General features: G+C 43.5%; 2 protein-coding genes across 18 annotated transcripts in view; one reads left to right on the plus strand and one right to left on the minus strand.

Moving 5' to 3' along the window:
• kif9 (kinesin family member 9) overlaps nucleotides 1-5,386 on the plus strand; it is a 22,716-nt gene extending 17,330 nt beyond the window's left edge. For 7 of the 9 annotated variants that reach the window (XM_079661631.1, XM_079661630.1, XM_079661633.1 and 4 more), the window contains 4 exons: nucleotides 890-1,042; nucleotides 1,148-1,242; nucleotides 1,333-1,410; nucleotides 1,572-2,471. In XM_079661631.1, the coding sequence (XP_079517757.1) occupies nucleotides 890-1,042; nucleotides 1,148-1,242; nucleotides 1,333-1,410; nucleotides 1,572-1,667 (422 nt within the window). In that variant the 3' untranslated portion in view covers nucleotides 1,668-2,471. Of the gene's footprint in view, nucleotides 1-889; nucleotides 1,043-1,147; nucleotides 1,243-1,332; nucleotides 1,411-1,571; nucleotides 2,472-4,886 lie in introns of those variants that run through there. The other 2 variants (XM_079661626.1, XM_079661627.1) reach the window with 2 other exon arrangements.
• The window catches only part of scrib (scribble planar cell polarity protein), a 65,537-nt gene continuing 48,390 nt past the window's right edge, over nucleotides 1,773-18,919 (minus strand). For 3 of the 9 annotated variants that reach the window (XM_079661617.1, XM_079661619.1, XM_079661616.1), the window contains 19 exons: nucleotides 18,656-18,736; nucleotides 13,726-14,148; nucleotides 12,842-12,913; nucleotides 12,645-12,698; nucleotides 12,261-12,314; nucleotides 11,602-11,724; nucleotides 10,860-10,970; nucleotides 10,457-10,507; nucleotides 9,958-10,119; nucleotides 9,403-9,562; nucleotides 9,077-9,296; nucleotides 8,911-9,000; nucleotides 8,642-8,824; nucleotides 7,813-7,959; nucleotides 7,118-7,257; nucleotides 6,945-6,982; nucleotides 6,396-6,470; nucleotides 4,781-4,835; nucleotides 1,773-3,591 (listed from right to left, as the gene is read on the minus strand). In XM_079661617.1, coding sequence (XP_079517743.1) covers nucleotides 3,455-3,591; nucleotides 4,781-4,835; nucleotides 6,396-6,470; nucleotides 6,945-6,982; nucleotides 7,118-7,257; nucleotides 7,813-7,959; nucleotides 8,642-8,824; nucleotides 8,911-9,000; nucleotides 9,077-9,296; nucleotides 9,403-9,562; nucleotides 9,958-10,119; nucleotides 10,457-10,507; nucleotides 10,860-10,970; nucleotides 11,602-11,724; nucleotides 12,261-12,314; nucleotides 12,645-12,698; nucleotides 12,842-12,913; nucleotides 13,726-14,148; nucleotides 18,656-18,736 — 2,376 coding nt within the window. In that variant the 3' untranslated portion in view covers nucleotides 1,773-3,454. The remainder of the gene's footprint in view (nucleotides 3,592-4,780; nucleotides 4,836-6,395; nucleotides 6,471-6,944; nucleotides 6,983-7,117; nucleotides 7,258-7,812; nucleotides 7,960-8,641; nucleotides 8,825-8,910; nucleotides 9,001-9,076; nucleotides 9,297-9,402; nucleotides 9,563-9,957; nucleotides 10,120-10,456; nucleotides 10,508-10,859; nucleotides 10,971-11,601; nucleotides 11,725-12,260; nucleotides 12,315-12,644; nucleotides 12,699-12,841; nucleotides 12,914-13,725; nucleotides 14,149-18,655; nucleotides 18,737-18,919) is intronic. The other 6 variants (XM_079661624.1, XM_079661622.1, XM_079661618.1 and 3 more) reach the window with 5 other exon arrangements.

The following is an 18,919-nucleotide window of genomic DNA, read 5'->3' on the forward strand; positions in this document are numbered from 1 at the left end:
AAGGTTTTTATGCATGTTAATGGTCTGCAGGAGCTCCAACAAGCCGTTTAGGACAGAGTGAATATCTGGTGAATACACATACTTTACAGAGATGCTGTTTGAGAAACCAATGTGAGTTTGGAAAAATGCACAATTTAAATCTATTCTAGTAGACCTCAACAATGGAATTATGATCAGTAAAATGGCCATGACATGGGACATTTAAATACTATTTATGACATACTATATTATGTTGTTTTTTCTGATAGTTCCCCGTACTATTCGAAGACCTATATTCAACATACTATACAAAGATCTTTTTTTTTTAATGTTTTTTTCCTGATATTTTTAATCATTGTAGTAATTATTGAGAAAATGCATAGAAAAACATGATATTTTATGTGGGAATAAGGCACGGTATAGTGTGTAGAAACCAGGCGTATAGTATGTCGTTAAAAATGACAGAAAAGTCGTCATATAGCATGTTGAAAAATATGACAAACCTTTTTGACCTACTACTACACGATGTCTTTTTCTTTTACAGTATGTATTATGATACAACCTTTTTAACAACATACTATGACTATTTAGTATGTATACTCTTCTGATATTTTTTGACAAACTATAATATATGTTTGACATTTTTAAGTATGATATTTGTTCTGATGTTTTTCAACATGCTATACTGCGACATTGCACATTGTTGATGATATACTGGGAATTTAAACTATACCAGGGGTTCATTAAGTTTGAATGACTTCATTAAGGACACTTTAGAGAGCCAACACAAACTGCACACATCAAACCAAATCATTCACCTTCCTGAATTGCAGAGTTCTCTTTTTTAAATTGATAATTTTTGCTGAGATAAGCATTAAGGACTTATTTTCATTTCATTTGTTGTATGAAGGTCGGTATTCGGAGCCAGATGACACCTTATTGAACCAGCTCAGAGAGCTGAAGGCCCTGTACCGGCAGAGATATGAGGTGCTGAACGACATCAAGGCAGAAATCAACTACTGTCAGCACCTGGTGGATCAGTGCAGGGTGCGCCTGCTATCTGGTCAGTTCTCTAAATATCTTTCTCAACTTCTTACATGGCACAGCTCAGAGCTTTCATAGGTGCTTCAATACCTCATACGTACTCAATTGCTTGTTTGTGTCCCAGAATTTGAGAAGTGGTATAAAAAGTATTCCCTGGTACCCGAGGAGGATCTGGAGACATCTATGGATAACACCCTTGATCAAGTGAGTCTTTCTGAGGTAAAAGCTATGTAATGCTTCAGGTAGTATTCCATAAAGAAACTAAGTAAAAGATATAACTAAATGTTGGTTCTGACTTTTTAATATCAGTGTGATGATAACCAGCTTCCTCCTGAGAGCTCCAGCTCTGAGTCCTTCCACAACGCCCGCTACAGAATGCTGCGCAGGGTGGGTTTGAACAACGACTTATTTCATTAAATGATATTACAAGAATAGTGATAGGTCTGTATTTACACCAATCACCTTTGTGTAGCCTCCATCCAGAGTTAAGGAGAGATATGATTATCAACAATGTGCAGAAAGTGTAACCTTTAGTAATGTCTCCGCAGAGGAACACCCGGTCGCTGTGCGTCACTCCAGAGCAGAGGAGCTCGTCTTCAGGGTCCGGACCGAGAACACTTCCTCAAATCCCCCCCGTTAGCTAAGTGAGTCTATGTAAAAAGCACACTTTGGTGAGCTATGTTCTCCACATCTTTTTTTCTTTATTCAATCAGTGCATTAATAAAGCAAAAAAGACTCTACACAACAGATCAGCTTCTTAAATGAAAAGTAAAATTTATTATTCCTGAACCACAAAATAGACTTCTTTGGTTGTACAAATTCACTAGTTACAGTCTTGTGAGCTCTAACCCTTGACCCTAGAACTTCTGACCCTTTCCCTCTGACATATTTGCAAGTAAAAGTCCCAAAAAAGGACTCGAGACAAAAGAATAAACACAAAAACTTGAAACACTGCATTAATAATGTAGTGAAACCCATCTGAAAAAAAAGAATTACCTACTGCAAGTAAAAAAAAAAAGATATCAACCATTGCAAATGTTATCAAACAAACTGAATTTCAGTCAGTGAGAGCAACATGGAAAGCTATGATTAAAAGACCCTACTTTAAATAGGCTACTATGCTGTGATTCTGCAAAAATACCCATCAGATACATAAACTGACAGCATGTGGAGCATGAACAATGTCTTGAGAGGGATTTCTAATTGCTTCTGCCCCCCGCAGCTCTTCCATTAACAAACCAATATACATGCAGAGAGCATCCCAGCACCAAGCCTGTAAGACTGACTCAGTTTCAACCCGACGTTTGCTTTCCTTTCAGTATTTGTACATTATTCACACAATAATAAAATGATTTTTCAGTGGCGTCAGATTTAAATAGACAGAAAAATAAAACACCTGCTACCTTCACATCACTCTGGAATACCTCCAGATAATTCAAGGATACAAATGAATGATTCACATTGCAAAATAAAAAAACCAGACCCTAAACAGGGCAGGGCGAGTACCGTTAATTATTAAATGATACTATGCATGGTTCCAAACGTGTGATATGTTTATCTGTAAAAACTGCCTGCTTAGTGTAGTCAGATTCTCTCAATGGGGAATGTAACAATCACAGGTATGACCAACAGATCTAATTATTGATATGCTTCTCTAAAAATGTGAATTCATAAGTGTACATAAAGTGAAATTAATTAGTTTAGTATTTAAAGATACATTACGATAACCATCAGTCATGCACTCCCAAAAGCAAAGGAGGTTAAAACAGAGGGCCTTCAATTTGAGTAAAACGCTAAAAACAATAAATTACTTAAGATATATGTTCTTTAAAAGCTGATAGGTGGCAGTGCATAAAGGATATGTACTGTTTTTGTTTTTTAGAAAGCTCTCCACAATTTGTGACCGAAGGTAGCAGGATGTTCCCTCAATTAATATATACACTCCTGTCCGAGTCTCTAGAAACCCCTGACATTTTTACAATCTAGTCACTGAAAGGCTAAAAATATCATTCAACAAGTTAGTATAGCTATGACCCATTTCTTTTCTCTTCCAGTATGTTCTTTTTAAACAGCAAAATCATTAGAGGTGCAAAAATAAAAAAAATAAAAACTTCGGCCGCTTCCTTTTTAAAATAGATAAGCTTCTACTTGGTAAACCGAGTGTACAACAACAACAAAAAGAGAATGGTCTGTAAGTAGTGACAGCTAGCTAACCACACTACAGGGTTGTTGCCCTGTAGGGACTGCTCAGCAACCTACCATCCACAGACTGGCAGCAGGATATAAGAGTGTCGTCTCTGCAGTGGTTATATATGGGAGAGGAAATCTCGCTCTACTGTGTAGTGTTTAGTGACTCTGTGTTCCACAGTGCATCTTAATGTGTGTGTGTGTGTGTGCGCATCATGTCGTGGGCTCTCTCCTCAGTGAGCCGTTACGTGGGCACGGCGGTCTCCAGGCTGCGGCGGCCCTGCCTCAGTTTGCGCTTGTTGCTGTACAGGGCCATCTCCTCCAGGGCCGAGGTGGCAGGCAGCGGGGGGGGCACCTCAGCCTCAGGGCTCGCAGCGGGAACTAGACAAAAAAAACAAGAACAACTTTAGTCATCGTATCTATCGAGCGTCTGCAGTTCAGCTTCTCTATACAACTATCACTCCCCAGCGGCAGCTGCAGACTGGGGGAAGAAAGACTGAGACAACTGGAAAGAAGATTCCTGTGGAGCGTTAGAATGAGGAGCAAAGTGGAGGGAGCCCTGAAACCTGTGCAGGAAGCCCCACATTCACATCAGCAGCTGGAAACAAGCAAAAGTCTTTAGCAGCTGATTTAAACCCTCCACCTCAAGATCTAATTGGCAATACCTTATCAAAAAACGTTTGTTACAAACTGGAATTTCATGTATTTGAGTAACTGTTGCGTTGGGGTTCTCCAGGAAGTGGATGTCTTGGCTATGTAAATACACTTAACTGGGTTTATTACTGGCATGTGCATGATAAAGCCTTCATACAGGAAAGAATGCTGCCAGCAGAGGGGATGCTAAAATGCTTACAATCAAGTGTCGAGATGCAACTCCCTGAATGAGTTTGCCGATTGGAGGGAAGTAGTTAATGTGGCACAACAGCAAGATCACTTCCTGTATATTTTTAAGTAAAAGCCCCTACTTCCATGCAATATGCAAACTCATTCAGGCAGTTACAATAAAGGAGTAACAGAAAGGAGATACTGACATCTATGAATGTGTCCTAATGTTCAAAATAATTCAGAGCGACACTGACACATGTGTACGGTAAGAAAAAGCAGTCATCACTACAATAATTAGGTCAGCTGACTAACCTGGTTTGCATGTAAACATAATAATAAAACCACTCAAAGCTTCGTAGTAACTATTTTCCTATAACTAGTTAGATCAACAAATCCATGCACATCTGGGTCGTGGTTAGACTGAGGTCATTAGTTTAAAGGGCAGCAGCAGGCGAAGCACACCCTTCTTAACACCTGAACCACAGTGTTAGGCCCATGGTTAGGCCACACAACTGGCATGTTAGAGTATAAATGCACACATCTCATAGTCAGGCTTACAATCTCACACAAACACACAGAGGATCCTACCAATAGGAGCTGCTTATCCCAGGTAGTCACCTGAATGAAAGGGAATAGAACGGGTAATAAATGAGTAACTTAATGTCCACACTGTTTTCTCACGCTCATTCCTTTCACTCAACCTGTTTTTGTTTCATTTGACTGACTGCATATCTGCAGTACTGACCTGGGTTGCTGGAGCCGTCGTCAATGAACTGCAGCTCTTCCACTGCGTCAGGGGACTGGAAGAGAGAGGAAGACTGTCAATAACTGAGAGTGTGTGTGTGTGTCAGTCACCTGTATCCCAGGGGAAGCCATCACCATGCCAACACTACGCGCTCCCAGTCTGTTAGAGCACCTCTGCTCCACCACTCCCCAGGAGAGATAGCCATGTTAAGGGAAAGGGAGGTTATGTTAGGTCATCAGGTCCGGGGGTTGTTGTGTGTGCAAACACAAAGAGACAGCCAACAGTGCAGCACCAACAAGAGTCACCAACGCACAACAGGAAACTTGGCACAAAGTTCAGTTGGTTTTGTGTTGATGCTATTACACACCAACACAGATCATGTTTCCCCATGTAGATCTGTGATGAAGGGTTCTTTACATTCTACAAAGGTGTTCATAACCTGCAAGAGAATATGTGACTGCTAGCATGTTAACTATTGACTGTGCTAGCTGATCTTATCTTACAGGACACGTCAGCTGTGGGAGTCACAATATTGGATTATGAGTTAGAAATTGACACATTATAGCAATAACTCATTAAAGAAAATGACATGTTTCTTTACTCAAACTGTCTTCATCATTATTATATTATTCTGGACTGGACCAATCTGAATAATGAGTACTTTGGTACTTTAAGTTTATTTTGATGCAAATACTTTTCTACTTGAGTAACATTTTTGAATTAAGGACTTTTACTGTAACAGAGTATTCCTACACTCTGGTACCATGTACGTCTTCCTCCTCTGCTAACAGTCACAGATAGACCAAGAAATGAATAAAAGCCCATTTCCAGAGAAGCTCACTGCAGGATGGCCCTGCTTCACCACCCATCTCTTCTTCCACACACAGAGAAGACCATGTCACACAGACTAACACAAAGCCTCCACCCTAACAAAGAGCAGGAGGAGAGCCAGCGCATGACAGAAAATGTGATGTAGGATGATATTTCTCGGCCTGATATGCGACCCATGCGAACAGGCAGCTGATGGAAGTGACCGTGAGAGTGGATGAGAGGCAGAGTTTGTGGACGTTTCCACCCCAGGAAGACATTTGGGTTAGTGGGAACCAAAAACTGTCCCTGCAGCTGGTGAGTGTTAGTGTGTGTTCTTGATTAGTATGGTGAGAGACAAATGGTTACTGCTATGGATGCTATTACATTGGTGAGTGATATGTGAAAGACCAGGAAGGTAGGATTGGGGGGGCATTTACGTAAAGTCTCTTTATTGTATTCCAGTAATGTGTGTTGCATGTTTTAAATGAAATGTGTTTTAGGTTGATTTTTAAAATCTGTCCAGGGACTACAGATGAAAAATAGCCTCTTGGCTAACTCTGGCACATTTACAGAAATGTTAATTAATGTGCACTGTCCCTGTTAAATACAGGAATAAAATTGTAGAAGTAAGCGTTAGTGAGCCAATCCCTGTAGTGCAGAGCAGGAATTACTGACCAATCACGGAGCAGAAACATAATGCACTGATTTCAGTTGATTAACAGAAACTAAAAGAGGGGCAGCAGGGAAAGCTGGGAGTGGGGGGTGGGGAGGCCGGGGCCTCGGGAACTCAGCATGCAGCCAATACCTGGATGTCGTATACGGGTTTGGAAGAAGGAATGGCAGCAAACTGTCGGTAGTCAAACTTCTTTGACGACAGGGACTAGAAGGATAGCAAACGGGAATGAGCAGAGGTCGAGGGAGGAGAGGAGAACAAGGACAGGAGGAGGCAGGACAAAGTATAAGAAGAGAGGAGAAGGAAAATGTCAGAGGAGAGGAAAAGGGATGAGGAAATAGAAAGGGGGGAGGCAGAGAGGCTAATGGGTGATTTAAACAGCCAGCTGTGGCACATGAAGGGAGTGTGTTCTCAGCTCTGATTGGCTAGAATGACAATGAGCAAGATGGTGGATTAATGCAAATGTGATTTGATGCAAATCTACTCTCCTTTCCCAGCTTGTAAACAATCAATCTTATTCATTTCAATTCCCAAATAAAGTTCCTTAAATGAAACTGAAGACTCACTGCTACAGCTCGGTTCAAATATCTGATGAGTCAATATCTGCAAGTCCGCTCTAAGGACACATATTCACTTTGATAAACCTGTTAAAAGAAATTATGAAAAAAGATGAGTGCTTACCAGCCGACCCGGAGAGGTGACTCCTCGGGGACTGAGCTCTGTAAAGAGAAAACAGGAAATGAAAAGTGAGACAGCCTTACAGCTTATTTGTAGGTAAGTGGGATAGGGTTATTGATATAGTTCTTTTTAAAACAAAAGTTATTCAGTGGTTCACACAAGCAGCAGCTTCTTACCTTCCATAGGTGTGGGAGAGGGGGTGGGGGCGGGCGAGGGCGACTCCGTCAGCTGGTCGAGTGTCCCACGCTTCTTTCCGTCGCGAGACTTGGCGATGACCATCTGTGCTTTCAGTGCATCCTGCTCCAGAGACTTCATCCTACAGGAGAAACAACCAGCGTCAGATACATGGAAGCAGAACACAAGGAAACAAACACAGAGGCAGTCACAGAGGCCCACACCGCTACAGGAGGGGGCCGATCACTACTAATGTCGGGTGCTCCTTGTCCTGGTCTGCTGTCACAAACAACCAGTTTAATTCAATTTCACAAAAAAGAGGCAGGCATTCCAGGAAAAGGACTACCTACTGCCAGTAGGCCGACCCTTTACTCACACATAGCTTGCAAACTGACTGTGGGATGTGTGTTAGTATAAAGAATGGAAATCAAGAGAACAGCAAGGTGCAAATAAAAAGTGCTGCAGGGAGGAGCAGAGAAACAAAAGAGAGAGAGGGGGGGGGGGGGGGGGACCTAGAGATGGAAACAGCAAAGACGTGCAGAAGCTTCTAGAGTCCACAGGAAGCACGGTCACTGCTGCTGACAGTGCTTGCTTGGACCTCTCCTAACTCGGCCTCTAGCAAAATACCCCAAAGCACCCCAGCACACCCCCACGATGCCGTGCGGCTGGCCCTGGGGGCTGGGGCCGAGGAGCAGACCTGAGCTGGGAGGCTGCAGAGGAGGAGGAAGAGGTGGGGGGCTGGGGGGCCTCGTCCCGGCCCTGAGACGCCCTCACTCTGGCCTGGTAGAGCCTCTTAGCCAGGTCCTGCTCATACTGCCTAACATCATCCTCTAGGCCGCAGGGCCTGGGCCCCAGGGGGCCAGGGGGAGGGGGGGGAGACAGGAGGGAGGATAGAGGTGCACCAGGAGGGAGGAGGAATATGAGGAAGGAAAGAAAGGCATACAGACAGGAAAAGAGAAGAAAACCAAAGAATGGAAGGTAAAACACTGACACATTTAGACGGGCCAGGAATAATATATAACCCATTTTTAGAAAGGAAAATAAATACCATCACACAGGACAGAACGAACTGTGGACTTATGTTTAGTTTGACTTCTGACAAACAGTTTCTTAAGAAATCAGGGACAAAGGGGTCACAAACCCTTTCATCAACACACTACGTGGGCTTGATGTTTTAGCCTTAGATTCACAACATTACAAAATAGCCCCTAATGTAAGGGTTCATACATTTTTTTAATAAAACGTTTAATCTTTAAATTAAATTTTTTTCTCTAAATTTTTTCTCTTGTTTCCTAGTTTCAGATGAACTGCCTCCATCATAGGTCAAGGTTTAAGGTCCCAGAAAACAAACTTCCCACTCTAATAAACTCCGACTCACGCTTTATTCAAACTAGTGCGGAGCAAAAATCTAATGTATCTGTAGAGAAGTGTAACATCACTTTGGTGAGAATAGATAAAGCCTGTTCAAAGACCTGATGATCCGGTACACGTTGTTAGTCAGAACGTGTTGTATGTGTTCTAATTACCGTGCTGCCCTCCACATGGCTCTCTTCTCGGCCTCCAGAGCTCGTTTCTCAGCAGGGGACAGGTCCTTGTCGGAGGCCACTGACAGCTCGGGGCTCTGCATACGGAGCCTCTCCTGGTGCCGCCGCTCTGCTTTGGCTGTGCGGATGGGGGCCGCAGAGTCCCCGGTGTACGCTGGGATCAGACTGGAGACACACAAGAGGACGTGAGGACAACGTGACAAAGACAGCAGCAAAGAGGCCTTTTAACATGTCGAGTGTGATGTAATTACCCAGTCATGGAGTTGGGTCTCTGCTCCATCCTGAAGCTGTCCTCTAGTGAGTTCCTCTGAGAATCTCCTTTACCATCAACAGAAGAAGGCCTGCATACAAAAACACCGTTAGTTAAAGAAAGAATAAACACATCTAACGTCAAAATAATAATATCCCACTTCCTACCCTGAGCTGCCACAGTAGCTGGGCGGCGTGACGTTGTAGCAGGGTGGGGTAGCGCAGTGCTGGGTGGGGGTGGACACTGGCTCCACGTTGTACTCCACTCCGTCCAGCAACACCTTGCCGGTGGCCTTCATCTGCGCCACCTGCTTCGCCAGATCCTCCTCCTCGTCCTCCTCGTCTTCATCCATCAGGTACTCCCGCGCCCGCTGCTCAAACTTCCTCTCTGTAAGAGACGCAGAAGTATGAATTTCAATGACAGGTGAGCAGGGTTTCTTATGTTCATTTTTGGCAGGGCCAGGGAGTGTTCAAGAGAAACAGTAGGAACAAACCTTCTTCTTCCCTCATTTTCTTAAGGTCATCTTCTCCAACAAGAGACACTCGAGGTTTGGGTTTTTCTGGTGTCTGCTGCTTCACGTCAATCTCAAAATACTTCTGTCTGTCCCTGAAGGAGCGCTGCTCCGGGCTGCCCCGACCACCAGGAGAGGGACTCTGGAAGAAAGATCAAGGACATCATATTTATGAATAAGATTGAATTTGATGAGTCCTGTTGTCATGGCACCTTCAATCTTTAGATAGAACAACGAGATGAAGACCAGTGTTTGCTGCTAATGATTTTATTGCTATTAGCATTGTTGCCCAGCCATCAAAGAGGATATCACAATAGATGCCAGAGGAAAAAGTATCATTGACCAAGAAGAAGGAAACAAATTAGCCATTTAAACAGAACCCAGCACCATGAGCCGATTTACAATCAATTAACTGGCAGTCCCATCATTGAAACAACATGGCTGCCTCCCACAGTCTGAGAGCAGAGACACCACCACCGATGGAGCCAAGCACAGCCGGACAGAGAACAGGCTGCAGCAGGGGGGGGCGGTGGGTACCTGCAGGTCCCAGGACGGCCTGGAGAGGCGAGGCACTGCGGCCAGGCTCAGATAGTCCCGCCGGTCAGGAGAGAGGTGGGGCCTGGGGGAGCCGTGGCGGCTCAGACCAGCCCCCTCCTGACCGTCTATGACATCATCAAACACCTCGTTCATCAACTCAGGCTGAAAAGGCCACAGAGGTCGTCACCACACTGTGACGCTGAGTAACTACAGGAGGCTTCAGCTGATCCACACATTCTTTGATATTTTTTTCTCACAGCTGCCTATTTATTATTTTCATTACACTAGCCTAGTTTCTGCTACTGGGTGAACCTGAAAACAAACTTTTAAAAACACCCTACAAATGGTCTTGAAAAACAACGCAAAGTTTACAAACCTGATCTTTCCAACTGTCTTTGAATATATTACAAGCTCCACCATTTCATACAGTTAAGAAATGAATGATAGGACCACAGACAGCTGTTCTTTTAAACTGGTTTTGTGTGATGTGTTCACTCACCTCTGGAGAAGGTTCCTTGGGGTGGAAATTGTTCCTGACACCATACTGGTCCTATTGGGCAAAACAGGATGTTAGTAAATTGAAGTTAACTCAGACTGAGGACACACACGGAGATACAGAGCAGGCAGACTGTAAATACAGAAAGGGGGGGGGGGTTGAATATTAGTACACGAGCCACACATGGAAGAATGGATGAAGACTGGACACCAGCATGACAGATGATGGCACTGGAGTACAAAAACCCACGATGAGCGCATTCCACACGTCACAGCACGTCACAGGCCCCCCGACACAGTGCAGGACAAACTGCTCCAGTCAGGAGGGGGCGGGGGGGCGAGATCAACCAATCAGCATGCTTTTTGTGGTTTTGACCCGGGGGGGGAGTCCGGGCAGCACGGCCTACCTGGGGGGGCTCCAGCACTGCCAGTGAGCGAGGCACGGCGGCAAACGCCTTGTATGCCTGCTTCACATTCATGGGGAACTCGTCGGGCGAGGTGGGGGAGGGGGCGCGAGGCTGCAGGGGGGAGGTTTGGGTGGGGTCATGGAAGGTGGGGAAGGTTCATATGGTAAAAGAAGAGGAGGTGGGGAGGACGGACAGACAGAGACATGGAGGAGAGGGAAGACTATGAAAAAAACCCAGCTGACTGAGGAGGAGAAAAGGTGACAGCATGGCAGCTGGTTTCATGAGACAGAGGAGGGGAGTATGCCAGAGCAACACACACAGTAGGGCTTGGAAAATCCAGAGCCATGACAGACTTATTTGTATGAGAACCTTTATGAAACAAACAGGAAGATATGAGATGAAATCGTAGCTCCTTCATTATTTACCGATCCAGCTGTGCTGCTTGCCAAAGCTAGAAATAACATTTGAGAGAGCAGTTATTATGAGAAATGATTCAGGAGCTCAGAGGTGAGCTGGGTGCTCTGATTCTCAGGTGTAGGAGCTCTGCACCTGCACAGACTTATCTATCCTGCACAGACTTATTCATTTCGGTCACCCTTTCTTTGGTTCTAGCTTCTTTGGAAACAAAATCATTCTGGTGCCACAGTTATCTGCATCTCTGCTACGAGTGTTTATGAGCAGTGTGCAGTCAGAGGCTGAGAGTGGAGAGAACACAGCACTATGTGGTGGTGAGGGGCCTTACAGAGGTCTGGGAGTTGAAGGGGGAGGGGCCATGCTGGAAGGGGTTAGGACTGTGGCCCTCCGGTGTGCCAGGGGAGGGGCTCTGCCGCATTCGCCCCACTGGCTGGATGGCACCCGGTCGTGTCTGGAGAGAGAAAACAGATGATATTTAAGAGGGATCACTGAAGTCAATATAGACTCAAATGAAACCTTTGCATGTACAAATATGAAATAACATCATTATAACACTTTCACTTCAACCAAACTTTACTTTTATGAATGACAAATCAAAATGAATGGAACCCATGCTGGATATGAAACAGCCTATTTTACCAATAGGATTGTTGATGGTGTTTTTCTTGTCTTTATCACATCTTTCTTTTTATCTTTACAATCTCAAGTATTGTTTTGTTTTAATACAGAGGATTACAGGCTCCAAGGCTCCCTGCAGAAAGGTACTATTAGATGGAAAACATTTGTGTAGCATAAGAAATAAAAACTCCTCTTTTTGCTTTTGGGTTGGAGCTGTTTGAGATTCTAATATTGTAACAGTTTAAAATGAATAGAAAACTAAATACACAAACAAAGGGAACCTATAAACAAGTTGTATTTAATGAGATTCTATTAATATATTTGTAAACTGGTGTGATGATCTATCTCTACAATGCACTTCAAACTCACTGAAGATGGAGAGTTCTCGATAGCAGTTGGAGTTGAAGTGTAATGAAGGTTTGCCTGTAAAAGAACATTTGAAAATATACTTGAGTCCTAACAGACAGTTACCAAATGTTCACTATTGGAAGATGCCAGGCCAAATATAGAGACTATCAGACAATGCAACACAGGCAGGGTTTACCTTCAGTATAGTATTTATTCTACTGTTAAAACGAAGAACAGTGTCTTGTTATTGTCCTATGAAGCTGGAGGAGGAGTCACATGCTTTTCCGGAAGGGCAGTAGCAGACACGATAGCCAAGCTAGTTGTTTTTCTAACAGCTGACGCATGTGCTAAAAAAAAGGTTTAACAATCAAGGCCAGAGCAGAGAGGGCCACGAGACCCACTTACAAAGCGGGTCTCCCTGCCTCCACACAGGGAGCTGCTGGAGGAGTAGTGGCTGGGCTACGAGTGGAAGGACAGGTCAATACGGTCAACTGGGAAATGCTTCTTCTATAGGGGTAACAATGACTCATGGAAAAGGATCAAATAAAGGAAAAATATGGCAGGAGGATGGTGGAGGAGGGCTGGGTGTGCATGCTGCTCACCGGTTGGATGGTGGGGGAGTAGGGGGCGTCTCTGATTGGGCTCTCCGTCCTGTTGAAGTCAGAAGGAGGCGCCTGGAAAAACAAAGATCAAACAGACATAGACTTAGTAACTGCTCTCCCTCTCACTCAGACAAACAGAGTTGTAAAGAAATACAAGGTTCACTGGTTAGTCCTGTAGAGAAGTGCTCTTAAAGTCAAATCAGCCGTAAACTGTTGCCGTTGAACATGCACTTTTCTGTGCAGCTTGCAGATCAGTTCCTCTGTGACCTATGACCTCCCTGGCAGCTGCTGGGACACACATTCCAGCCGGTCCGGACTATGCGCCGACTATATTCCCAAATACCTGACGAGATGCCATCAGCTCAGGGCTCACAGCAAAAATGCAGCAGTTCAGCTGGTACAGTAATCCCCCTCTGCAATGAATCAGTAAAGCTACAGTATAAACCAAAGTGTAGGGATTTATTATATCCATTGGGGCCAAAATCGTTTTAGATGTACATTTCCATTTCTCAGTACCCTAGAAGATGTATGCAATCATGCAATAACTGATATTTTTGGCCCCGATAAATGGCATTTGATTTATTGTCATAATGGAAGTATTTATTAAACTCCTTTTTTTCCAACAATAGCCCAAATCTAGGCTTGTTACAATTCTACTTCCCTCCTATCGTTTTTTGCTCACAAAATGGTACTTTGGACACATGCCAACCAAATAACAGCAAAGGGTATTCCTTTGGGTTTAATTGACACGGCTTTTAAAAAAGTTCCACAAATGTTGTTGGAACTGTTTGATCCGTTTCAAGGGACACGAGTGAGCCAAACCACAAACAGTGCGCAGGAACACACCATGCTGCCTCCAAACCACACTCAGGCAGGCGGCTTGCCTTGCTGAACAGCCAGGGCTTCAGCTGGCCCTGCTTCCCGTAGCCCACCGGGGGTCCCGACAGGATCTGTTGTCCAGGAGGACGGCCCTTTCCTTTGCGATTGGCCACCAAGAAAGGGTTCTCTTTGAAGCAGATGGGCTGAGAGTCCACCAGGTTCTCCTCTTCTCCTTCTTCTTCTGGTGCAAATGTCGATGAGTTAATGGTTGTTGATGAGCCAGCACTGTCAGTAATGGAGGTCCCATTGGGGGAGAACTGAGATTCATGGAGATGTTCCATGTTCAGGCTGGAGAAGGGCTCGGGGTCCGTGTGCTCCAGGGGATTTGTGGGGTTGCCTAAGCCGAAGCCCAGGGGCTCTAAAGGAGCTCCGTGCTGGCCCTGCAGGGGAGCCTCCATGGGAGCAGTCAGACTGACAGAGGGAGAGAACTGGACAGGAGCAGAGAGGGAGGACAGTAAAGTCACACTGACAGAAGGATTGAAAGGAAAACTGCACTCACTCAGACAGAAGCACACAAAGGTTATTACCGCTAGAAGGATTTAAAGAAAGAAAAGAAAAATCGGTTTGAATATAGAAAAACAATAGAGGAGGAACGGAAAAGGCGAGTTCCTACAAAGATATTAAATGATAAACCGTACAATTTGTATCTTATTTTCATTTAGGTTTGGCCATTTATCTTTTATGACATTGCTACAACAGAAGAAAAACTTAAATACTGATTTTCATCAATATTAAAATGTTATTTGAAGGTGAAACCTGTGTGATATAATGTCTGGTCCGCCCACGTTAATCTGTTCTTGAACAGGAAATGTGTGCGTCAGGACAGTAGGTCAAAGATAAAACAGGAAGTTAGCCTGTAAACTATAACGGATGTTAAAAACACACTGTGTTGTTATTGTACCGTCTGATCTGCTGATGTGATTTTTATTTAGTTTGGCTTATTTTCATAAAGTTTCCCGTTCATAGAATTCATGCAACTTGAGTACAACGTTTTTCTAACCGTTCACCAAACCTACTGAAACTAGAGCCAGCTTGTAATAAAACTAGAGTACTCCTTTAAGAGCAGTTGGGAATATGGCAATTAAAGTAGATCTACTAAGGGACGCGTGTTGTACCCTAATGCATAGGTCTTCAACAGGGGGTCCGCGACCCCCAGGGGGTCCGCGGAGGTACTGCAGGTGGGTCGCGAAATCTTTGGTTGATTAGACTATTTTTATTTTTATTTAAAAAACAAAAGATTTTCCAAAAAAGGTTTTCCCACAAATTGAAATGTCTTTAAATGCACATTAACATGAATCCAACATATTGTAGCGAATGGAGAAATCGAGGCAGAAGACGTTATCTTCTGCTCCACAACCTTTCTCCGCCAGATCGTCAAGTATCAGCCGTATCTCGCGTCTCTCCTCCGGTACACAGCACCGTAGTGTGGAGTTGCATTAGGTAACGCGAGATACGGCTGATACTTGCGCATTCGTTTCTGTTATGGATCAGTATCAACAGTCCTGCCAGTAACGTTACTATATTATCAATACTACTTTAGTTATAGCCTGATATATGGTAGCTAACTTCACAATGTTGTGATGTGACGTTAGCTAACATTCTGTAGCTAACGCCGGTCACTCACCAAGATAGCTGCCCAGTTCTCCACTGGTTCTCCACACACCACAGCTCAATTTCTCTCTGATGGCCGTTATTTTTTCTAATCCTTGGCTGCTCCTGGTCTCTTGGACGCCTAGCAGGCTCATAATTATAATCATATGCATTTGAATATATATTTTCAACCTCTTCTGTGTCAAAACTGGCATTGTGATCCATGTTTATTCATACGTTAGACCGGCAGCTCTCCCCCATGTTACGTCACACGCGGGAGGTCACGTCACGTGCGGAGGCTTTTTTATGCGGAAGTGAAAATTTCTTACCAAAACGACGCCAGATGTCACTGTAGTGTATATTTCTGTATATTTTTTTGAAAATCTAGTGTATTCATCATTTTCCTACACATTTATTCACTGGTGTCTCTAACCTGCAAGTTGCTCTTTAAAGTTAAAACTTGAATCTGTGAATTATTTTAATAGCTCTGTGTTGTGTTCAAGATGTATGTTTATAAATGGCAGTGGCACGGCCACCCTGTACCTTGCACATGTTTAAAATAAAAACATGAATATATTAACCTGTGTATTATTTGAATAGCTTAGTATTGAATGTACAATAACAGAGTAGCTATGTTTATACACGGCACTAGGCCCCGTTTAATATAAAACAGAATTGTATGCCATACATAAAGTAGGGGGGTCCCTGCTCCAGCTCTCCATCAGTTTGGGGGTCCCTGGCCTGAAAAACGTTGAAGACCCCTGCCCTAATGAATTAAGCCATTGTCAACCAAAACAAGAACAAAAACAAAACAAGAATAGATTTGGCAACAAAAAAATAGAACCTATAACAAACCACCAAATCAAATCTGGCATAAGAGAAGAAGAATCATTCCCCTGCCTCATGACGCCCTTCTAAAAATAATAGACAAACAAGTCTGTAGCTACTTAAAGAGTTAGTCACCCCACTAAATCTTCCCTGAAGCCTAAATCATAAATTACTCGTCTTTCAGGACTTGTTAACTGCTGCTGAATGCCACTGGAGTACAGCCTCTTAGCCTTTGCCTTAAATAACCATAGTATCTGATCAGAGGGAGAGTCAGGCTTCAGCACACCTTCCACTCCTACGGTACTCCTACTGTACTGAACGTAGAGGACGGGTGACGTCGTTGAAGGGAAAAAGTATGAAATGTTTAACCTAACCCCTGTAAAGAAACCTGATACCATAAGCACAACCAAAGAAGTTTCATGTTTTCATGAACGACCAAAAATATCTTCTAAAAAGCTTCAAGATAACTTTGATTTATCAGGTGTGACCTTGAGATATCTGCTGACAATCAAAATAGCCGCGCTAAAAATACAACGCGCATTGTGAGCATTGTAATGTGGCTCCCTACATGCTGACTATAAGAGTCTGTGGTGTGATGAGGGTCAGTGGGATGGAATGTGAATGAGTGCCCTTTTGGCTCCGACTCAGACTGCGAGGGACAGCTGGGCTTCAGAGAGGAGAGGCTGCCATGCTGGGAACCAGGAACTGAACCCTTTACCTCCAAACTGTACTACAGTATAGTGATCGCTGAGTACATGAACATCTATTCTTTTTTTTTTTTTAAATAGAAAACTGTTTTTACCAGTAGTTTTCATCTCATCTACACCTAGAAAAAATCCATTTTTTATTTGAATGATTACATTTTCAAATGTCCTTACGGGGACAATAAAGTATATTGTAATTTTCTAGATTCCTCTCTTTTTTTTGGATGTCTATTTCATAATGTCAGTCATTGAATGCCTGAATGTTCATTTCTCTCAATGAACGTTGGTAGACTGTAAACATCAACAACAATGACGGAAATAAATCCAACATTAACATTCTTGTAAGGGATTATACAATATTGTTTTTTTGTTTAAATATAATTACAATATTGTCAATAAACCAAAAGTTTTCTTCATATATATTACTACATTCAATTCAGTCTTGACTCTTTCATGTCTACAAAAGCCAGCTCTGCAGCACATCATGCCTGACCCCTCACTTCCTATAAAAGTCACGGTAAACTTAAAAGTAAAAACCCACTTTGGCTTTATTCAAATTCCTAAACCACTTCTCAACCAGAACCAACTCTTAAGCCTTTGGTCACAACTTGCCGGCAGTAATGAAGGCTAACTGTGACACAGCGTGAACAGTACCACGTGCGCTGGAGCAGCAAATCCTGCTCTAACGCGGCGAGCATTAACAGCTGCAGATGAGATGTGCTTGAAGTTCTCCTGGACAATCTTACAGGCCAGAGCTGATAAAGTCCTGATAGCGTTCTATTTAAAGTTATGTGACTTAAATGGCAACAAAGATACAACAATCCCTAACCCCTTAACCAGTTGGGTGGATAACGAATAGTATCTAGGAGTAGGTAAGGAAAAAAGCGTTCTTATCCTTTTGGTGATCAGGTTTCAAAGAATTCTAAGCATGTCTTAAACCGAGTCAGTCATACAATCTTCCATTCTCACCACACACAAACTGGATCACAAAAACACAGGAAGAAAGAAGACAGAAGGAAAGAATAAACCTAAAAACAGCCAACTCTCGCCGGTTGAACATGTCTATACTCACGTTAGGATGGGAACAGGAGAGCGCAGTATGTCCACTCAAACTTACTTCGCTGATGGCTTTGGGAACTTTAACTGAAACACTTGTCAGTCCCTCTGTGAGGATCCCCTTCCTCACTGTCTAGCACTCCACCCACCCAAGAGACTCCGTCCAATACAGAGCCAGACAAGGTTTAAAATATCGCAGAGGATAGGCTGGCTGAGAGGGGGCAGCTGTCCCCTTCCCCCCCCCCCCATGTCACCACCTCTTACACGTCCTTACCATAGACTGGTCCTTACACTTTGGTCATACTTCCTTTCAGGTCCATTTCAATCTGTTGATACTTTCTTTTGTCTGGGTCTTGAATCCTGGTCATCACATTGGTTTTTTTTCAAACTTCTTAATCAGTCCTTGATCTTCATGACATTTCTTCAGTCCAGTTTGGTCCCATTTGCTCTTCTGCATTGATGTAGGACTCGTTTGCATCCTTCTGACGTGATAAGTTGTATGGTTTTGACCCCGGGGCACTGTCAGTAATGTTGACATGGGGTTTTGCACATTCTCGCTCCTGGGGAGGTATCTAGGCGGCTCTAGGTAACTCTGTTACGTGGGTGTAAAAAACCCTGCAGGATTCCTCCGAGGGGTCTATTCTGAGCCTTGAAGGCCATTTCCAACATAGCTCAATAGGGTTCCTAACAGTTAGTGTAAAAACCTGTGTATCTTGTACCGATGTTTGGAGACATTACAACATGAAGGGAGACTTACCCTGTTGAGCTTCTGCAGGCTGGTGGTGGGCAGAGCCGCCAGGGTTTTGTAGTCAAGTTTCAAAGGTCCAGTGCCCATGTTCTGAAGAGAAATAAACAGTCATCATATGTGAAAGAGGGGGTGGGCTGAAGTTTATTACACAAGTGACTATTTTAGAAAATTGCTCAGCATTCTTTATAAAGAAATAATAGTTTTTGACAACTCAAGATTTTTATATTTGTAGGGTAAACAAAGTAGGAACGGATGGGCTTGGGGCAGATTTCT

Source organism: Notothenia rossii (genome assembly GCF_949606895.1).
Source record: "Notothenia rossii genome assembly, chromosome: 12".
In the NCBI taxonomy this organism is placed as follows: domain Eukaryota; kingdom Metazoa; phylum Chordata; class Actinopteri; order Perciformes; family Nototheniidae; genus Notothenia; species Notothenia rossii.